This window comes from Pseudorca crassidens, chromosome X, assembly GCF_039906515.1.
Source record: "Pseudorca crassidens isolate mPseCra1 chromosome X, mPseCra1.hap1, whole genome shotgun sequence".
In the NCBI taxonomy this organism is placed as follows: Eukaryota; Metazoa; Chordata; class Mammalia; order Artiodactyla; family Delphinidae; genus Pseudorca; species Pseudorca crassidens.
Window position 1 is genome coordinate 71,115,356 of NC_090317.1, and position 19,590 is coordinate 71,134,945.

General features: G+C 40.3%; 1 protein-coding gene across 5 annotated transcripts in view; it reads left to right on the forward strand.

Moving 5' to 3' along the window:
- The window catches only part of HDAC8 (histone deacetylase 8), a 243,008-nt gene that overhangs the window by 186,370 nt on the left and 37,048 nt on the right, over positions 1–19,590 (forward strand). The window contains exon 10 of one of the 5 annotated variants that reach the window (XM_067723759.1): positions 4,562–6,239. The exons of the other annotated variants lie outside the window; for them this stretch is intronic. Coding sequence (XP_067579860.1) covers positions 4,562–4,627 — 66 coding nt within the window. The 3' untranslated portion in view covers positions 4,628–6,239. Of the gene's footprint in view, positions 1–4,561; positions 6,240–19,590 lie in introns of those variants that run through there. 5 annotated transcript variants of the gene reach the window in all.

Sequence of the window (19,590 nt, forward strand, 5' to 3'; positions counted from 1 at the left end):
GTACCTACTTCATAGGGTGTTTGTAAGGATATAATGAACCAACCCATGTGAAACACTTAGAACTATACCTGGTACATAGTAAGGGCTCAGTAAACATCAGCTAATATTATTTTTAAATACAGTATGGTAGCAGAGAAGAATATAACAAATGCACATATTCCCACCATTCAGAAATGAAATTGGTTAAGATTTTATCTTAGCTGTATGTCTTTTCTTAAAAATATTTACAGATAAGTTGAATATTCTGTGACCCTCATCCCAGTCCTATTGTACTTCCAACTCCCCAAAGGCATCTATCATCATGAATTTGATGTGTATCTTCTCAGTCCATTTTCACAGTAATCAGAAATAAGATATGGTATCAGGGGAAGGGAGGGGTTGGTAAGTGGTATGTTTGGGTTTTTTTACACAAAAGGTACCATAACGTGCATATCATTTTGCAACCTGCTTTTTTCATTCAATGTTTTTTTGAGATCTATTCACATAGATCTAGTTTAGTCCACTTAACTGCTCTATTGTATCTCATTGTATGGCTCTTCTGTTTTATTTATCCATTCACATCTGAATGGACATTTTGGATCAGTCCTGATTTTTTGCCACTGAATTCAGCCAATTGCAGTGACCATTCTTATACTTGTCTCCTTGGGCACATGGGCAAGTTTCTGTAGAGCACAGAACTGCAAATGGAATTGCTGGGTCATAGGATCTATCTATCTTCAATTTTTCTAGACACTGCAGACTGGCAGAGGCAATAGGATACAGTGAGTAAGAGTATGACCTGGGGTCCAATGGATCTAGGCTCGGATCCCAGCTGTATTACTTCCTAAGCTGTGTGACTCTGGATAGTTCTTTGTGCCTCAGTTTCCCTATTTGTAAAATGAGAGTAGTACATACCTCATAAGGTTGTTGTGTGCATTAAATTTAAGGTGCTTTAGTGACTAAAACATGGCAAGCTATTATTCTTTTTTACTATTTTTTATCACATATTTTCCCCTCAAATATAAGAATAGACCTTTTATAAAGTACAGATATGGGGCTTCCTTGGTGGTGCAGTGGTTAAGAATCTGCCTGCCAATGCAGGAGACATGGGTTTGAGCCCTGGCCCGGGAAGATCCCACATACTGAGGAGTAACTAAGCCCATGTGCCACAACTACTGAGCCTGCGCTCTAGAGCTCACGTGCCACAACTACTGAACCCACGTGTCACAACTACTGAAGCCTGCGTGCCTAGAGCCCGTGCTCCACAACAAGAGAAGCCACTGCAGTGAGAAGCCCGTGCTCCACAACGAAGAGTAGCCCCCACTGACCGCAACCAGAGAAAGCCCACACACAGCAACAAAGACTGCACCACAACTACTGAGCCTGTGCTCTAGAGCTCGCGTGCCACAACTACTGAGCCCGTGTGCCACAACTACTGAAGCACACACATCTAGAGCCCGTGCTCCACAATAAGAGAAGCCACTGCAATGAGAAGCCCGTGCACCACAATGAAGAGTAGTCCCCTCATGCCGCAACCAGAGAAAGCCCGCACACAGCAACGAAGACCCAACGCAGCCAAAAATAAAAATAAAAATAAATAAAATTTTAAAAAAATAATTAAAAATAAAAATAAAGTACAGATAGGTGAATAGAAAAAAATACTAGAGGACATTCATTAAAATAACTGGCATTAGAAATGAGTGATTTTTTCCTGTGTGCTTTTTTATGTCTTCCAAGTTTTCTACAAATGAAAAGTAGTACCTTTGAGATTAGAAAACAAAATCACAGTAAATGCAATTTTTAATGAAAAAGAATATAAAGGAATTGAATTTTTTTTAAAAAAAAGAAGAAGGGACTTACGTGGTGGTCCAGTGGTTAAGACTCCGTGCTCCCAATGTAGGGGGCCCGGGTTTGATCCCTGGTCAGAGAACTAGATCCCGCATACTGGCAACTAAAAAGATCCCACATCCCGCAACTAACGAAGCTGCATGCTGCAATGAAGATTCCCACGTGCCACAGCTAAGACCTGGCGCAGCCAAAGAAATAAATAAATGTTTTTTTAATTAAAAAATTTTTTTAAAAAGAAGAATTTCTCTTCTGGTGAGCAGGGCACTGCAAGAATAGTGAAAGAATTCTCAAGGAGTAGTTTTGTAACGATTTAGAAACAATCTAAATGCTTATCAATAGAGGCTTGGTCATTGTGAAATGAACTCCAAGATAATGATTAAATAAAAAGGACACATTCAGGCTAATGTATAAAGTATGTTACCATACTGTGTCAAAATTATATTTTTATGCTGACATATTCAGTCTATCTCTTGAAAGAGTTACAAAAATGCTGGTAAGGTAACTGGGTGTCTAGGGCATGACAAAGACTTATTCTTTTACTAACTACTGTTTCCTACCTTTGGAATTTTATACTGTATGCATCTATTACTTACTCAGATTTTTTTAAATAAAAAATTTTAAGTAGCTTATGCTAGAATTTAATGGGCTTTTCACAATTGTCAATATCTCCTCAACTGCCTTTAATCTAGCTTCCAAAGTTAGGGGAAGAGGTTAGATCAGGGCCCTGACTTGCCCTGGCATCTGGCTTGAGAGCATGTACTCATAACAGCTATGCTGCCGCCCCACCCCCAATGCAAAAATGATTCCATTATCCAGGCACCAAAGGATGGAAAGTGGTTCTTGGAGAGCATAACAGCCTGAGTAGAGGAGTGGGTGCCTGTGTGTGTCTCTCTATGTGCAACTACAAACAGCTATGTGAAAAATGTAAGGTGGAGAATGGTAGAAGATGTAGCTAGAGGCCAGGCTATGAAGCCAGTGTTTTATGAGTCATGCTAAGGAGCTTAGACCCTCCTATCATAGATGTGGTATCACTAAAGGGTTTTCAGTAAGGGAGTAGTAAAAAGATCCAATTTTTGAGAGTTTACATGGGCTGCTGTACAAAGGATGACTTTGAGAGATAGGAAGAACAGCTGAGAAGCTAAAAGATGATGAAGGCCTGAATTAAAAGTGTGAGCTAATGGTGCTTTGTGACCACCTAGAGGGGTGGGAGGGAGATGCAAGAGGGAGGAGATATGGGGATATATATGTATGTATAGCTGATTCACTTTGTTATAAAGCAGAAACTAACACACCATTGTAAAGCAATTATGCTCCAATAAAGATGTTAAAAAAAAGAAGTGTGAGCTAGGATTTGAACCCTGGCCTGCCTGGCTCCAAAGATCAACTGTTATTTCTCCATGTGACACACTGCCTGAAGAAATGAACAATTGAGTTCCTTTGTACCAGCTTTCCCCACACTAACACCAGAAGTATTACCAGCAGATATACGTCTTCATTTACCTTGAAACAACAAGGAAAAGGCCACCTCTTAAGAAATTCTGTAGATTCAGAAATTTAAAAGCAATTCCTTTTAAAGGAGGAAACCTTGAAATACATGCTGTCACCTTTCTGGTTTGGCTATTTTCATTAAGTACTCTTGCTAACAACATCTTGGGGAAACAGGAAGTTTGCATCCTTCCTCGTTCTTTAAATATTTTGCTTTACTATTAGTATAAATTGCCCAGTATAACTTATACTTCAGATATTGAAACTTCTAAAGAAGAGTATCATCTGTAAATTCCCAGTTTCCAAAACAATTGGAATATGAATAACACTAACATTGAAATTAACATATTTTAATCTTTGATGATTCAAAAGGCAATTCATGAATCCAGGGTGTGTCATGGTCAATGTTAAGAACATCATTATCGGGAATTCCCTGGCAGTCCAGCAGTTAGGACTCCGAGCTCTCACTGATGAGAGCCCAGGTTTGATCCCTGGTCGGGGAACTAAAATCCCACAAGCCGCATGGCGTGGCCAAAAAATAAATAAATAAAAAGAACATTTTTATCATGAGCTCCTAATAGAAAGAGCAGGGTTTACTCATGCTCTATCTATCCTCAGTGCCTAGTACATAGCAGACTTTCAGTGGATGAATGGATGGATAGGTGGGTGGATGAGTGGATGGTAGAGAACTGTGGCAGTAGAGTAGATAGACTCTTCTGATACTTTAGCTTTCCTAGTGCCATCTTGCATGTCTTGCTTTTGCTTATTTCTCCTATAAGTAGAATACAGAATAGCAAGGCTAAGAAGATTGGTCTATAGGAGCTTGGGGGCAGAAGATGGAAGAAATCATTTAATGAGCCTTAATTTTGTTAAAAAACAGCTTTATTGAGGTATAATTCTCATACCACAAAATTCACCCATTTAAAGTGTGAAACTCAGTGGTATTTAGTATATTCACAAAGTTGTGCAATCATTGCCACTATCTAATTCCAGAACATTTTTGTCCCCCCTAAAAGAAATCCCATACCCACTAGCAGTCAATCTGCATTGCTCTCCTCACAACCCTAGCAACAATTAATCTACTTTCTGTCTCTATAGATTTGCCTATTCTGGACATTTCCTATGAATGGAATTCTACAATATGTGTTCTTTTATCACTGGCTTCTTTCACTTAGCATAGTTTTCAAGGGTCATCACATTGCAGCGTGTATCAGTACTTCCTTTCTTTTTTTTTTTTTTTACCATATAGGAGCTTTCTGAACTAGTAATTTGTGGTTTAGGTTATCACAGCATTTCCTGCATTTTGGACAACTAAAGGAATTCATCTGAAACTGAAGAGAAGCCAGCATGAATACAAGCCAGAATGAATGAGATTACGGCCATCCTCATCTTTGGCAGTGGCACAATTACGTTGAGCCAAAGATCTGTCTTAACGGGATGGCAGGCCAAAGTTATGTGTTGTGACCTCCCGTTGGCACTGGTCTAGTCTGGGAAGGTCTCATGGGTGCTGGTATAACGGGATGAGGCAAGTGCCTCATAGCTTGTGTTTCTGGCTTGGGCAGAGCTTGGGTGCAATTCCTCACCTTCAGACATCTGAGAAAAGTATGTCGGGGATCTCCTGGTTCCATTTGTTCTGTTTGCCAGTGGGCAGAGTACACTGCACTGTGCAGACAGGTTAGACAGTTTATTGTAGGCTGATGAAAGCAGATTAAAAAACCATCAGCTTGGTGGGAAACTAGCTCAGAATCCAATCCAAATGTCACATGAAATATTTACACAGCCAGGAGATAAACCAAGGGAAACAGTGTGCCCTTTGTGTGTGCCTCTGAGTGTGCAGGCACACACAGAGCTGCTGACCATTTGTCAGCTTCCAAGATTTATTCTGCTGCTTCTGGCAAGGGACAGCCTAATGATTTAATAGTTTGTCAACACCTACACAGAGAAACAAGGACTGGCACTTCCTCTTTTCTTATTTTCTTTGCTTTAAATGGGAATTCCTATTCTAAGTCACTGGAACCTGGAAATCAGACTGTCAGGTTTCTCTTGAGTTGAGTGCACAGTTCCTGAATCTGAACATGATGAATGTTATAACTTTCCTGTTATACAAACACAGGGTTGCTACCCTTTCAGAAGAACCCATTGAGTTCATGTCCTAAAGCCTGAGTGTTTGCTTCAGACCGTTGCCGTGAGCCAATTTCAAATGGAGTGAAACTGTTTTGTTTCTGTCCCATGAACCTCTTGAGTTGAATGCCTGCTTGAGCAATCCAGTGCCTAGTTGCCACATTTACGTTTGAGACGGAGAAGTTATTTAGAGGATTTAGTGTGGAAGACTGGATTTCTTGTATTATTCTCCAGGCATCCATTGGCAGTTGTAAGTTCCCTGAAAGCAGGAACAATATCCTCTTCAGCTCAGCAAATCCCACAGTGCCAAGTATAGCGTCTGACACACAGTCACCTTACGTGACTGATTTTCAGACAATTCAACCATGATCTATTGAATAGAATGACAACTGAACCAGAGAGTTACATTTTCTATTAGAATCATACCTTGGGGACACTGGGTTTTTAATCCCAAAGAAAGGTAGTATAGTGAATTAGAACTTTACTTCTCAAACTTCAGTATGCGTGTGAATTACCTAGGTCTTGTTAAATGCAAATTCTGATTCAGTAAGTCCAGGGTGGAGCCTGAGATTGTGCCTTTCTTGCAAGCTCCCAGGTGATACAATGCTGCCTATCCAGGGATCACACTTTTGAGTAGCAAGGATCTAGAGCTATGTTGTCCAATATGGTAACCACTAGCACCTGGAACATGGCTAGTACAAATTGAGATGTGCTGTAAGTGTAAAATGCACATCAGGTTTCAAAGACTTAGTAAGAAAAAATGTAAAATATCTCACTAATAATTTTATATTGACTATATATTGAAGTAATATTTTGAATATATTGAGTTAAATAAAATATGTTCCTAAAATTAGTTTCACCTGTTTCTTTTTACTTTTTTAATGTGGCTCTTCAAAAATTTTTTAATTATATATATTATATATGTGGCTCACATTATATTTCTACTAACCAGCATTAGTCTAGAGCAGAGGTCAGAAAACTTTCAGTAAAGGGCCAGATGGTAAATATTTTAGGCCTTTTAAGCCCTATGTTCTCTCTGTCCCACTATTCAACTCTACTGTTGTAAGCACAAAAGCAGCCTTAGAGAATACATAAATGAATGAGCATGGTTGAGTTCCAATAAAACTTTATTTACTAAAACAGGTAGAGGTAGTAGCCTTGGAAACTGACTGCCCACAATCATGGTGAAAACCATCAGCCTAGCAGCCACCAGAGGGGGCTGAACAGTGTTGGAGCTCCTTCAAAGCCTCATTCCCAGAGAATTATTATTTGACCTGTCTGGTGGTTCCCTGGAAGACCCCACTTGCAAGACTGTCTTTATTAGACCTGACTCAAGGGCTCATTCAGTGTGCAAAACTTTTCCTCTGGGGCATTTGTCAGAAACAATTAGAGGCAAATGATTGACTTCACAGCTGCCTGAGGCAGTGGATAACAGTTGGGGCAAACAGTAGGCTAACCAAAACACTCAAAAGGAAAAGCTAGGGAATGAGATGTCTATAGGGTCTTTGAAAAGCTTCAACATATTCCTGGGAATCTAGAGGGACACATGCATGCACAGGGCTATGTGCATGCCCAGAGCTATGTGCGTGCTCAGAAGAGACCTGAGAAGGCCTAAGCTCTCACCTCTGGCTGACCTTCAAGCTGTGCACAAGTGAAATGTAAAGAGTTATCAACTGCCTGGCTGAACGTTGATGATGTGCCCCCACCATGCACACAGAACCTCTTGGCAAAGACTGGGAAACTTACAAGTTCCAGGCATTTAAGGACACCCCTGTCCAACCATTAGCTGATCACTAAGCTAACCAAGTAGAGGGAACTCCCTGGTGGTCCAGTGGCTAAGACTCTGCACTTCCACTGGAAGGGGCACAGGTTGGATCCCTGGTCAGGGAACTAAGATCCTGCATGCCGCACAGTGTGGAAAAAAAAAAAGTTGACCACATAGAGACTACAGTAGCCACACTTGACAAGAATACAGACTTTACAAAATTATTTCAGAAAAGTCACTAAACAAACACTACCAGCATTAACAATAAACCCTGGGGAGGGAGAGAATCTGATTTCCAGAGTTAACTCATTATATATATATTTTTAATTTTATTTTATATTGGAGTAGAGTTGAGTAACAGTGTTGTGTTAGTTTCAGATGTACAGCAAAGTGATTCAGTTATACATATACATGTATCTATTCTTTTTCAAATTCTTTTCCTATCATTATGTAATTTTAAATGTCCACTTTTCAACAAAAATTATAAGACATGCAAAGAAATGAGAAAGTATGGTCAATATACGGGAAAACATTAATCAATATAAACTGTCCCTGAGGACATCTAGGCATTGGACTTACTCAACAAGGACTTAAAATCAGCTATTTTAAATATGCACAAGGAATTAAAGAAAAGTATGAGAACAGTTTCTCACCAAATAAAGAATATCAATAAAGAGGCAAAAGTTATAAAATAAAATAAAATAGCAAACACAAATTCTAGAGTCTAAAAGTAAAATAATTGAAATGAAAAATTCACTAGAGGAGCTCAACCGCAAATTTGAGTAGGCAGAAGAAAGGAGTAAACTTGAAAATAGGTCAATTGATATCATCCAGTCTAAGGAGCAGAAAGTAAAAATAATGAAGAAAAATGAACAGAACTTCAGAGACCTGTGTGACAATATCACACAGGTGTACCACCTGTGTGTACCAACATACATATAATGGGAGTCCCAGAAGGAGAGAAGAGAGAGAAAGGAACAAAAAGAGTATTTGAAGAAATAATGGCCCAAAACTTACCAAATTTGATGAAGACATTGATCTACACATCCAAGAAGCTCAACAAACTCAAAGGAGGATAAAACAAAAAGATCCACACTGCAACACATCATAAACTGCCAAAAGACAAAGACAAAGAGAGAACTTGAAGGCAGCAAGAGAAAACTCATCACATACAAGGAATCCTCAATAATATTAACTGACTTTTGATCAGAAACCAGATATTCAAAGTGCTGAAAGAAAACAAAGTCAACCAAGAATTCTAAAACTGGCAAAACTATTCATCAGAAATGAAGGGGAGGGACTTCCCTGGTGGCTCAGTGGTTAAGAATCTGCCTGCCAATGCAGGGGACACGGGTTCAATCCCTGGTCTGGGAAGATCCCACATGCCGTGGAGCAACTAAGCCTGTGCGTCACAACTACTGAGCCTGTGCTCTAGAGCCCGCGAGCCACAACTACCGAGCCCACGTGCCACAACTACTGAAGCCTGCATGCCTAGAGCCCATGCCTCACAACAAGAGAAGCCACCACAGTGAGAAGCATGCACACTGCAACAAAGAGTAGCCCCTGCTCACTGCAGCTAGAGAAAGCCTGCATGCAGCAGCGAAGACACAATGCAGCCAAAAATAAATAAATGAAATAAATAAATTTATTTTTAAAAAATGAAGGGGAAATTGAGACACAGATAAACACTGACAGAATTTAATGCTATAAGAAATACTAAAGGGAATCCTTAAGGCTGAAATGAAAGGACACTGGACAATAATTTGAATCTATATAAAGAAATTAAGACCACCAGTAAGAGTCACTACATAGGTACATATAAAAGTACAAGCCTATTTTTCTTTGTAACTTGTTTTCTCCTACATGATTTAAAACACACCTGCATAAAGTAATAATTATAAATCTTCTTTGGTAAGTGTGCCATATATAAAGATGTAATTTGTATGACAATAAAAGCATAAAGGAGGGGTGCAGGAATGGAGCTATATATCAGTAATAGCAAAGTATTTGCATAATGTTGAAGTTAAGTTGGTATTAATCCAAACTAGATTGTTAAAAGTTAAGATGTTAATTGTAATCTCCAGGTCAACCACTAAGGCAAAAACTACACGCATATATACACACATATATATTTATATGTAATACATTTAAATATATTTAAAGTAACAAGGGAATTTAAATGGTACACTAGAAGTTATCTATTTAGTTTTTAAAAGATGGTAATGGAGGAATAGAAGAACAAAAAAGTATAAGATGTAGAAAGCAAATAGCAATGTGGCATATGTAAACCATACTTCATCAGTAATTACATTAAATGTTAATCAATTAAACACTCCCATTAAGTCAGAAATTTGCAAAATAAATTAACAAAACATACTCCAACTATATGTTGTCCATAAAGAGAAATACTTTAAATTCAAAGTCACACATAGGTTGAAAGTAAAAAGATGGCAAAAGATATATCATGCACACAGTAACCAAAAGAGAGCTGGGTGGCCATACTAATATTAAACAAAATAGACTATAAAACAAAAACTATTACTAGAGACAATGAAGGACATTTATGATGATAAAAGTGTCAGGCATCAGGAAAATATAACAATTATAAATATATATGTACCTAACAACAGAGGCCCAAAGTACGTGAAATAAAAACTACAGAATTGAAGGGAGAAATAAACAATTCAACAGTAATAGTTGGAGACATCAATAGCCCACTTTCAATAATGGGTGAAACAACTAGACAGAAGATCAACAAGGAAATCAAAGACTTGAACAACACTATAAACCAGCTAGACCTGACAGACGTCAGTAGAACATGCCTCCCAACAACAGCAGAATGCACATTAAGTGCACATAGAACATTTTCCAGAATAGAATGTATGTTATACTATAAAACAAGTCTCAATAAATTTAAAAGGATTGAAATCATACAAAGTACTTTGGAATGAAATTAGATGGAAAGGAATGAAATTAGAGATCAATAAAAGAAAGAAAATTGGGAAGTTCACAAATATGTGTAAATTAAATAACCCACTCCTAAATGACCAAAGGGTTAAAGAAGATAGCACAAAGAATGTTAGAAAAGACTTTGAGATGGATGAAAGCCAAATCAAAACATGCCAAAGCTTATTACATGTAGTGAAAGCAGTGCTTAGAGGGAAATTTTTAGTTTGCAAATGCCTATATTTAAAAAGAAGAAAGATCACAAATCAATAACCTAATCTTCCACCTTAAGAAACTAGAAAAGAAGAGCAAACTAAGCCCAAAACAATCAGAAGGAAAGAAACAATAAAAATTAGAGGAAAATAAGTGAAAAAGAGAATAGGAAAGCAATAGAGAAAAGTCAATGAAACCAAAAGCTGATTCTTTTTTTTTTATAGATTTGATAGGAAAGATCATGGATCAGAATGGCCTCAGACTTCTTTGTTTTTAATGTATTTATTTATTGCTGCTTTGGGTCTTCGTTGCAGTGCACAGACTTCTCATTGCGGTGGCTTCTCGTGTTGCTGAGCACGGGCTCAAGGTGCGTGGGCTTCAGTAGCTGTGACACACGGGCTCAGTAGTTGTGGCTCACGGGCTTAGTTGCTCCGTGGCACGTGGGATCTTCCCGGGCCAGGGATCGAGCCCGTATCCCCTGGATTGGCAGGCGGATTCTTAACCACTGCACCACCAGGAAAGCCCCAAAAGCTGATTCTTTGAAAAGATCGACAAAATTGACAAACCTTTCGGTAGACTGACAAAGGGGGAAAAAAAAGGAGAAAAGATTCAAATTACTAAAAGCAGAAATGAGAGTGGGAACATTTCTACCAACCTTACAGAAATAAAAAGGAGCATAGGGCTTCCCTGGTGGCGCAGTGGTTGGGAGTCCACCTGCCAATGCAGGGGACATGGGTTCGATCCCTGGTCCAGGAGGATCCCACATGCCGCGGAGCAACTAGGCTCGTGGGCCACAACTACTGGAGCCCGTGTGGCTGGAGCCCGTGCTCCACAATGGGAGAGGCCATCGCAGTGGGAGCCCTGCGTACCACAATGAAGAGTGGCCCCTGCTCTCTGACACTAGAGAAAGACCGCAAGCAGTGGTGGGGACCCAGTGCAGCCAAAAATAAGTAAATATTTTTTAAAAAAAGGAGCATAAGAGAATACTATGAACAACTGTATGTCAACAAATTGCATAACCTAGATGTAATGGACATATTCCTAGAAAGACACACACTACAAAAACTAACTCAAGAAAAAATAGAAAATCTGACTAGACCTATGACAAGTAAAAGAGATTTAATTAATATTTTTTTAATCCCACAAAGGAAACCCCAGGTACATATGGGGTTTTACTGGTTAATTCTACCAAACATTTAAAGACTTAACACTAATCCTTTCATTTTAAAAAATGGAAGAGGAGGTAACACTTCCCAATGCATTCTGAGTCAGTATTACCCTGATACCAAAACTAGACAAAAACATCACAAGAAAACTACAGACCAGCATCTCTTATGAATATGGGCACAAAAGTCCTCAACAAAATACTAGCAAACCAAATCCAGCAACACGTAAAAAGGACCATACACCATGACCAAATAGGATTTATCTCATGAATGCAAAGTTGTTGTAACATCTGAAAATCAATTAATGAAATAAACCATATCAATAAAATAAAAACAAAAACATGATCATCTCAATAGACACAGTAAAATTATTTGACAAAATTCTATACCCTTTCATAGTAAATAACACTCAACAAATTAGGAAAAGAAGGGAACTTCAACTTGATAAAGGGAGGGATCTATGAAAACTCTACATCTAATATCATACTTAATGGTAAAAGACTGAAAGCTTTTCTCCTAAGATCAGGAGCAAGACAAGGATGTGCACTCTTGCCACTTCTATTCAACATTGTGCTGGAAGCTCTAGCCAGGGCAATTGGAGAAAAAGAAATAAAAGGCATGCAGATAAGAAAAAAAAAGTAAAGCTGCCACTATTTTCAGATGACATGATTTTGTATATAGAACTCCTAAGGTATCCATACAAAAATATTATTAGACTTAAAAAATGAGTTCACATGGCCAAAATCCAGAACATCAAATGCTGGCAAGGAGTGGAACAACAGGAATTCTCATTCATTGCTGGTGGGAATGCAAAATGGTACAGCCACTTTGGAAGACAGTTTGGTAGTTTCTTACAAAATTAAACATTCTCTTACCACAGGATCCAGCAATTGCACTCCTTGGTATTTACCCAAAGGAGTCAAAAACTTACGACAACATTAAAACCTGCACACGGATGTTGAGAGCAGCTTTACTCATTATTGCCAAAACTTGGAAGCAACCAAGATGTCCTTAAGTAGGTGAATGGATAAACAAACTGTGGTACATCCAGACAATGGAATATTATTCAGCACTAAAACAAAATGAGCTGTCAAACCATGAAAAACTTGGAGGAACCTTAAACACATATTACTAAGTGAAAGAAGGAGTCTGAAAAGGCTACATACCATATGATTCTAACTATATGACATTCTGGAAAAGGAAAATTTATGAAGACAATAAAAAGATCAGGGGTCGAGGATGGATAGAGAGATGAATAGGTAGAGCATAGAGGATATTTAGGTCATTGAAAATACTCTGTGTGATACTATAATGATATGTCATTATACATTTGTCCAAACCTATGGAATGTCCATAGGGTAAACTATGGACATTGGGTGATAGTAATGTGTCAGTGTAGGTTCATCAATTGTAACAAATGTACCACTCTAGTGGGGAATGACATTAATGAGGGAAGCTATGCATGTGTGAAAACAGGGGGTATATGGGAAATCTCTGTACTCCTCAATTTTGCCGTGAGCCTAAAACTGCTCTAAAAAAATAAGTCTTTTCAAAAAATGAGTTCAGCAAGTTTGCTGGATACAAGATCGATATACAAAAATCAACTGTATTTTAATACATTAGCAATGAGCAATCCAAAAATGTAATTAAGAAAAAAATCCTATTGCAATAGCATCAAAAAGAGTGAAATGCTTATAAATAAATTTAAAAGAAGGAGTGCAAGAGTTGTACACTGAAAACTACTGGAAATTGTTGCAAGAAAGTAAAGACCTATACGTATGGAAATACATCTCGTGTTTATGGATTGGAAGATTTACTATTCTTAAAATGGCAATGTTCCCAACATTGATTTACCAATTCAACATAATTCCTATCAAAATCCCAGCTAGTTTTTCCTTTTTTTAAGAAACTGACAAACGGATCCTAATATTCATATGGAAGTGCAAGGGACCCAGAATATCCAAAACAATCTTGAAAAAGAACCAAGTTGGAGAACTCACACTTCCTGATTTTAAATTTTACTATAGAGCTACAATAGTCAAGACAGTGGTACTGGCATACAGAGACCTATATAGATCAATGGAATAGAAATGAAAGTCCAGAAATACACCTATATATCTGTGGCCAATTGATTTTTGACATGAATGTCAATACTACTGAATGGGAAAAGAATGATCTTTTCAACAAATGCTACTAGGACAACTGGATATCCACATGTGAAAGATCATGAAGTTGGGCCCTTTTCTCACACCATATACCAAAATTAACTCAAAATGGATCAAAGACCTAAATGTAAGAGCTAAAACTATAATACCCTTAGAAGAAGAATACTTGTACACATAATTTCATAGCAACATTATTCATAATAGCCTAAAGAGTAGAAACAACCCAAATGTTCATCAGCTGATGACCGGATAAACAAAATCTGGTATATATATACAATGGAATATTATTCAGCCATAAAATGGAATAAAGTACTGATACATGCTACAACATGGATGAACCTTGAAAACATGCTAAGTGAAAAAAGCCAGATACTAAAGACTACATAGTATATGATTCTACTTATGTTAACTATCCAGAATAGGCAAATCCATAGAGACAGAAAGGAAATTAGTGGTTGCTAGGGTGCTGAAGGGTGGGGAAATTAATACTTAATGGGTATTCGGTTTTCTCTGGACTGATGAAAATGTTCTGGAATAGACAGTGGTGATGGTTGCACAACCTTGTAAATGCATACTACTTGTGAATATCTGAATTGTGTACTCTAAAAGGGTGAATTATATCCGCAAGGGAAAAAAATAGACAGAGGGACAAATTTGATCCATGGGCCATAGTTTGTCAAGTCCTGGTCTAGAGCAGTGATTTTTAGAGTCACACAGACTAGATATAGAATCCTAATTTTCAATTTATGAGCTCTGTGACCTAGAACAAGTTACTTAACAGCTTTAACCCTCACTTATCTTTATATAATGGTGATATGTACAGTAACTCTGAGGCACAGATAGTATAGATAACCTTCCCAAAATCACACAGCTAGGAAGTGATAGAGACAAAATTAAAACCCAGGTGATCTGGTCCAGAGTCCATGCAATAAATGTTGAGTGTGAACATGATTATAATCATCATCGAGGGCTTCCCTGGTGGTGCAGTGGTTGGGAATCCACCTGCCAATGCAGGGGACATGGGTTTGAGCCCTGGTCCGGGAGGATCCTACATGCCACGGAGCTACTAAGCCTGCGAGCCACAACTACTGAGCCCACGAGCCACAACTACTGAAGCCCGCGTGCTCCTAGAGCTGGTGCTCCGCAACAGGAGAAGCCACCATAATGAGAAGCCCGTGCACTGCAACAAAGAGTAGCCCCTGCTCGTTGCAACTAGAGAAAGCCTGTGCACAGCAACGAAGACCCAACACAGCCAAAAATAAAATGAATAAATAAAAATAAATAAATTTTTATATATATATATATAGTTATAAAAAAATCATCATTGAGTTTAATACATATCCAAGTATACTGATCCCATTTCTCCCTTTGGTATCTGAGCACATATTAGCACCTCTGCTTCCCTAGCATTTGATTTAGGGTGAGGATGCTTCCCAAGCCTCCAATGTTCTGCTAGGGAGCATGTTCATTCTTTCATCCGTCCATTCATTCGTGTATTCATTAAACATGCATAGTATCTGGCCTACTGTGTTCTAGGCCCTGTGCCATATAAATATAAAAAGAGGTCATGGACATATATACACTACCAAACGTAAAATAGATAGCTAGTGGGAAGCAGCCACATAGCACAGAGAGATCAGCTCGGTGGTTTGTGACCACCTAGAGTGGTGGGATAGGGTGGGTGGGAGGGAAATGCAAGAGGGAGGAGATATGGGGACATATGTATATGTGTAGCTTATTCACTTTGTTATAAAGCAGAAACTAACACACCACTGTAAAGCAATTATACTCCAATAAAGATGTTAAAAAAAAAAAGACAGATTCTCTGTCCTCAAGGAGCACAAAGTCTAGACGGGAAGAGAATCATAATCCAGGTGGTAAGGGCTGTAGTAGAGATTCGTTAAAGGGTGCTGTGGAAGTGAAGAAGACCAAGGGCAGAGTGTGGAGGTGGGAGGAAGGAAGGACCTGTGAGAGCTTCCTGGGGAAGTGGTACCTAGAGAGGAATGTGGGGTAATCAGGAGTAGGAGGGGACAATTAAGTCAAGAATGAGGTTAAAGTGTATACACAGGCCGAGAGGCCCAGGAGCCCTTGGCAAAACCCCCAGGCACAGGGTCCAACATGACCAAAAGCCAGGCTGCAGGGGGGACCTGGAAAAGCTCTTAAGGGCCTAAGTGCCATGCAAATTTGGTCTTGAGCAACTACTCAGCATTCCGTCTCCACCTTACCCGACATTATTTTCTTTGCCACACGTATCACCATCTGATGTACATCCTTGCTGTTTATTTACTGTGTCTCTTCCCACTGGGATGTGAGCTCCCTGAGGACTGAGACTTGGTTTTGTTCACGTTTGTTCTCTGCTCCATCTCCTTTGCCTACCACAGGCACATGTTTGTATTGCCTGGCTACCGTAGGCACGCAATAAATAGTCTCAAGGGAATGAGTGAAATAAAATGCAGAAACTCATGTCCTGAGGGCTCTAGGTAAGATAGAGAGCATTACGATACAGACTCAACATCTAGGAGCTTACAGACTAGAGGGGGCCTAACAGGTGGTGGACGTGAGCCCCTATTACACTCTGTCTCCTCTCTTCCTACACTTCCTGCCTTCTCTCCCAGAACTTTCAGACTACCCCCTGACCATTCAAATTTCCTCTTCCCTCACACACATTTCTCCACCCCAGCCAGGACTTTGCACTCCCTGACGGTGGCCCATGCCCCAAACTGCCCACCCTCCTGGCTCTGCCCATCCCAAATCCCAGTCCTGAGATCTGTCTGCATCTACTAGGTGTTGTTAGCATGATCAAACTAATTTTCACTAATGTATGCATCACTGTCAGAGCAGTCTAGGGTATATGAATTTTTTAACTTTTTGTTATGGAAACTTTCAAATATATACACAGCAGAGACAAGAGTATGATGAACCCGCATGTACCCATCACCCAGCTTCAACAATTACCGACATTCTGCCCTTCTTATTTCTTCTGTTCCTCATTTTTTTCTTGAAGTATTTGAAAGCAAATCCCAGGGACCATACCATTCCGCAGTTGTTGGACTATAATATTTCAGTAAGTTTCTCCAACAGATAAGGACCTTTTCTTAAATAACCACAACACCATGATCAAAGCTGACAAATTAATAATTCCTTAATACCATCTAATACCAGTCACTGTTAAGTTTTACCCAGTTGTCTCAAAAATATCTTTCTGCATGGACTTGTTCAAACCAGGATCCAAACATGGTTTACACATTAGGCATATACTATTTAGGCTTAAGGCCACTTGGTAGAATTTCAAGCCTCATGGGAAATCACCTCAAAGCACCTCTGAACATTCCAGATTCTCTAACCCTAGGAACTTCAGTGTGGCCTCTCCCTAGCTGGAGAAAGGAGCTAGCCATCCAACCCTTCATCAGATCTTTTTTCTGTTTCCCAATAAGGGATGGAGGGATTGTTGCCTCAGGGTGGGATGGGGAGGGGAGAACCAGAGAAATGCCTCGCAACTAGATTTCTGCTCTGCCTCCTATCCAGACCCCCCAGTCTCCACCCCCATCCTGGCAGACCTCAGAAATATTTGGTTCAGCCGTGTAAAAGTAATCGTAATTGCAGTCATTCCTGAGAGCTGCTTACCATTATGCCTAATTACAGTACAGCACAATAATCATTATGTTTATCATTAAAGATGTGTCAGATTGACTTTGCCATGAGTTTGGTTTGATTTCAATACAAAACTGCTTCAGTATACACAGCCTTCAGAGCTTATTGCTTCTGGTCCCTATCAGGGAGCAGGGGACCAGTTGTTGGCAAGCCAGCAGCTGAGCATCCCTTCCCGTCCTGTCCTGTCCCTCCCATCCCATCCCATCCCATCCTGTCCCGTCCAGTCCCGTCCACTTCCGTGTGCTCTGACTGCTGCAGCTTAGGCCGGAGGTGCCAGCCCGCCTGCCCTTCCTCTCTTCCTCTCCACGGGCTGCACATCTGGGCTCAAGGCAGAATGATTCACTTACAAACAGAAATACCGAAAACAACAGAACTCTGCAGGCTCTGCCAGCATCAACTGCTGATTCCCCCGTCCACAGGGATCTCAGTCAAGCTTCTTATTGACTCAATCCGTGCAACATCTTCATTATTCTGCCCACTGGGGGGAATGGAGAATGTGAGATGAGCCGATGTGTCCAAAGTCATCGAGTTCATCATTAGCAGAACCAGAAGGAGAACCGGAGGCTGTGGCTGCTGAGCCGGAGCTTCTGTGGGAGCCGAGGCTGGGTCAGGCTCTGTCCATTAGACCTTCCTCTCTGGTAATAGATGCATTTTCAGTTTTCAGATGTACAAGATGATGCTGTCTGTGCTGCTGGGCAACTTCTTGAGAAGCAGGCACCTGAGAGTTGAGTGGGGGGGAGGGCAGCACTTTTCCAGCTCACGTCTACAAGTTGTGGGAACCAAGCTAATAGCCAGGACCATACCTTGCCTCATAGGTACATTGTCAGGCTGCCTCTGCTGGCAGGTTTCTTGCTGCTTGCCAGCACCGAGGCAGTCACTAATCAGGTAAACCAGTGTGGAAGAAGCATGTCTACCATATCAAATCATTGCCAAATGAGCCTTCCTTTTGGGTCCTCTGCAGACCTGATAAATGTGGCCGGCTCACGTATGCTCAAATGCTCATTCATTCAGCTGGCCTTGAGTGAGGCCCATCTTTGTTCCTGCTCTGTGCTAGGTAAAGCTACCATCTGGTCTTTGCTTCTGAGAGCTACACTCCTGGCCGAATGGGGAAGAAGGGTGTGTAAACAAATGTGTCAGAGTGGGCCTTAGGGCTGTAAAAGACCTTGTGACGGCACAGGGAGCAAGGATCTCGCTTTTGGGGAGTCGGCAAAGACTTCAAAGAGGTTACATTGGAGCTGGGTCTTGAAAGATGAGTAAGAAGGGAGGGCCGGGCATTCTCTGCACAAGGAATGGTGAGTGGAAAGGCAGGGAAGTGTGACAGAGCATGAAGAAACCGAGGATCCTTTTGCAGATGTAAGCTATATAACTTTCCATTACGGTATCTCAAGGGCTTAATAATTTAAAGTTAGACTTCCGGGTAAACTATCACTCCAGTTTACTGATTTTCCATGGCCTTTGCTTCCCCACCCCACCACCACCCCCGCCTCTGCTTCTGTGCCAGCCTTTTGGCCTTTCTGCAGTCCTCTGCACTTAGCTCAAAAGCTGTGGTGAAACATGCCATTTCAATTTGTTCATTCTAAATTTTGCACCAATCACACTGGCCCACTGAATGGCTTAGCTATCACATTGGCCCACTGAATGGCTTAGCTATATGTTCTAGATTTCTCGGAGCAGCAAAAGGAGGCTGTTTTTCCCTAGAGTCAATCCCAAGGAAGCAGAGCCTGCCTGCCATGGGGAGGGATGGCACAAAATCTCTGGAGACACCTGGACTCCATGTGCTAGGCCTCTGCTGCCCCATGTCTATTCTCAACCAAATGGCCTGTTTGCTTAGCTGCTGACTGCTGTCTTCATTAAAGGGACATTAAAACACTTGGTTTGAGTGTAGCAAGGTAATGAATAGTTCTTGTGTGGACTCTTAAGTAAACTATTAGGGGACTTGCCCCAGTACACCTTTACTAATCTGCTGATGAGCATTAGCCACTTCTAGGGCATTGAAAGGGCCCACGAGTTAGAGTTTTTGTAATGAAAGTGACCCCCCCGCCACCATTTCTGTAGCCTCTAGAGCTTTTCACAACATTTCTTCCATTGATCCTCATAAACAACCCTTTAAAGTTGGGAGGGTGGAGATCTGTGTCCCTATTTTACCAACTGGGAGATTGAACCTTGTGGGGTTAAATGATCCCAAGTGGTTCCAACGTTATTGGAACCGTCATGATCACGGTGCTGGGAGCTTTCCTACTACCACGAGCTA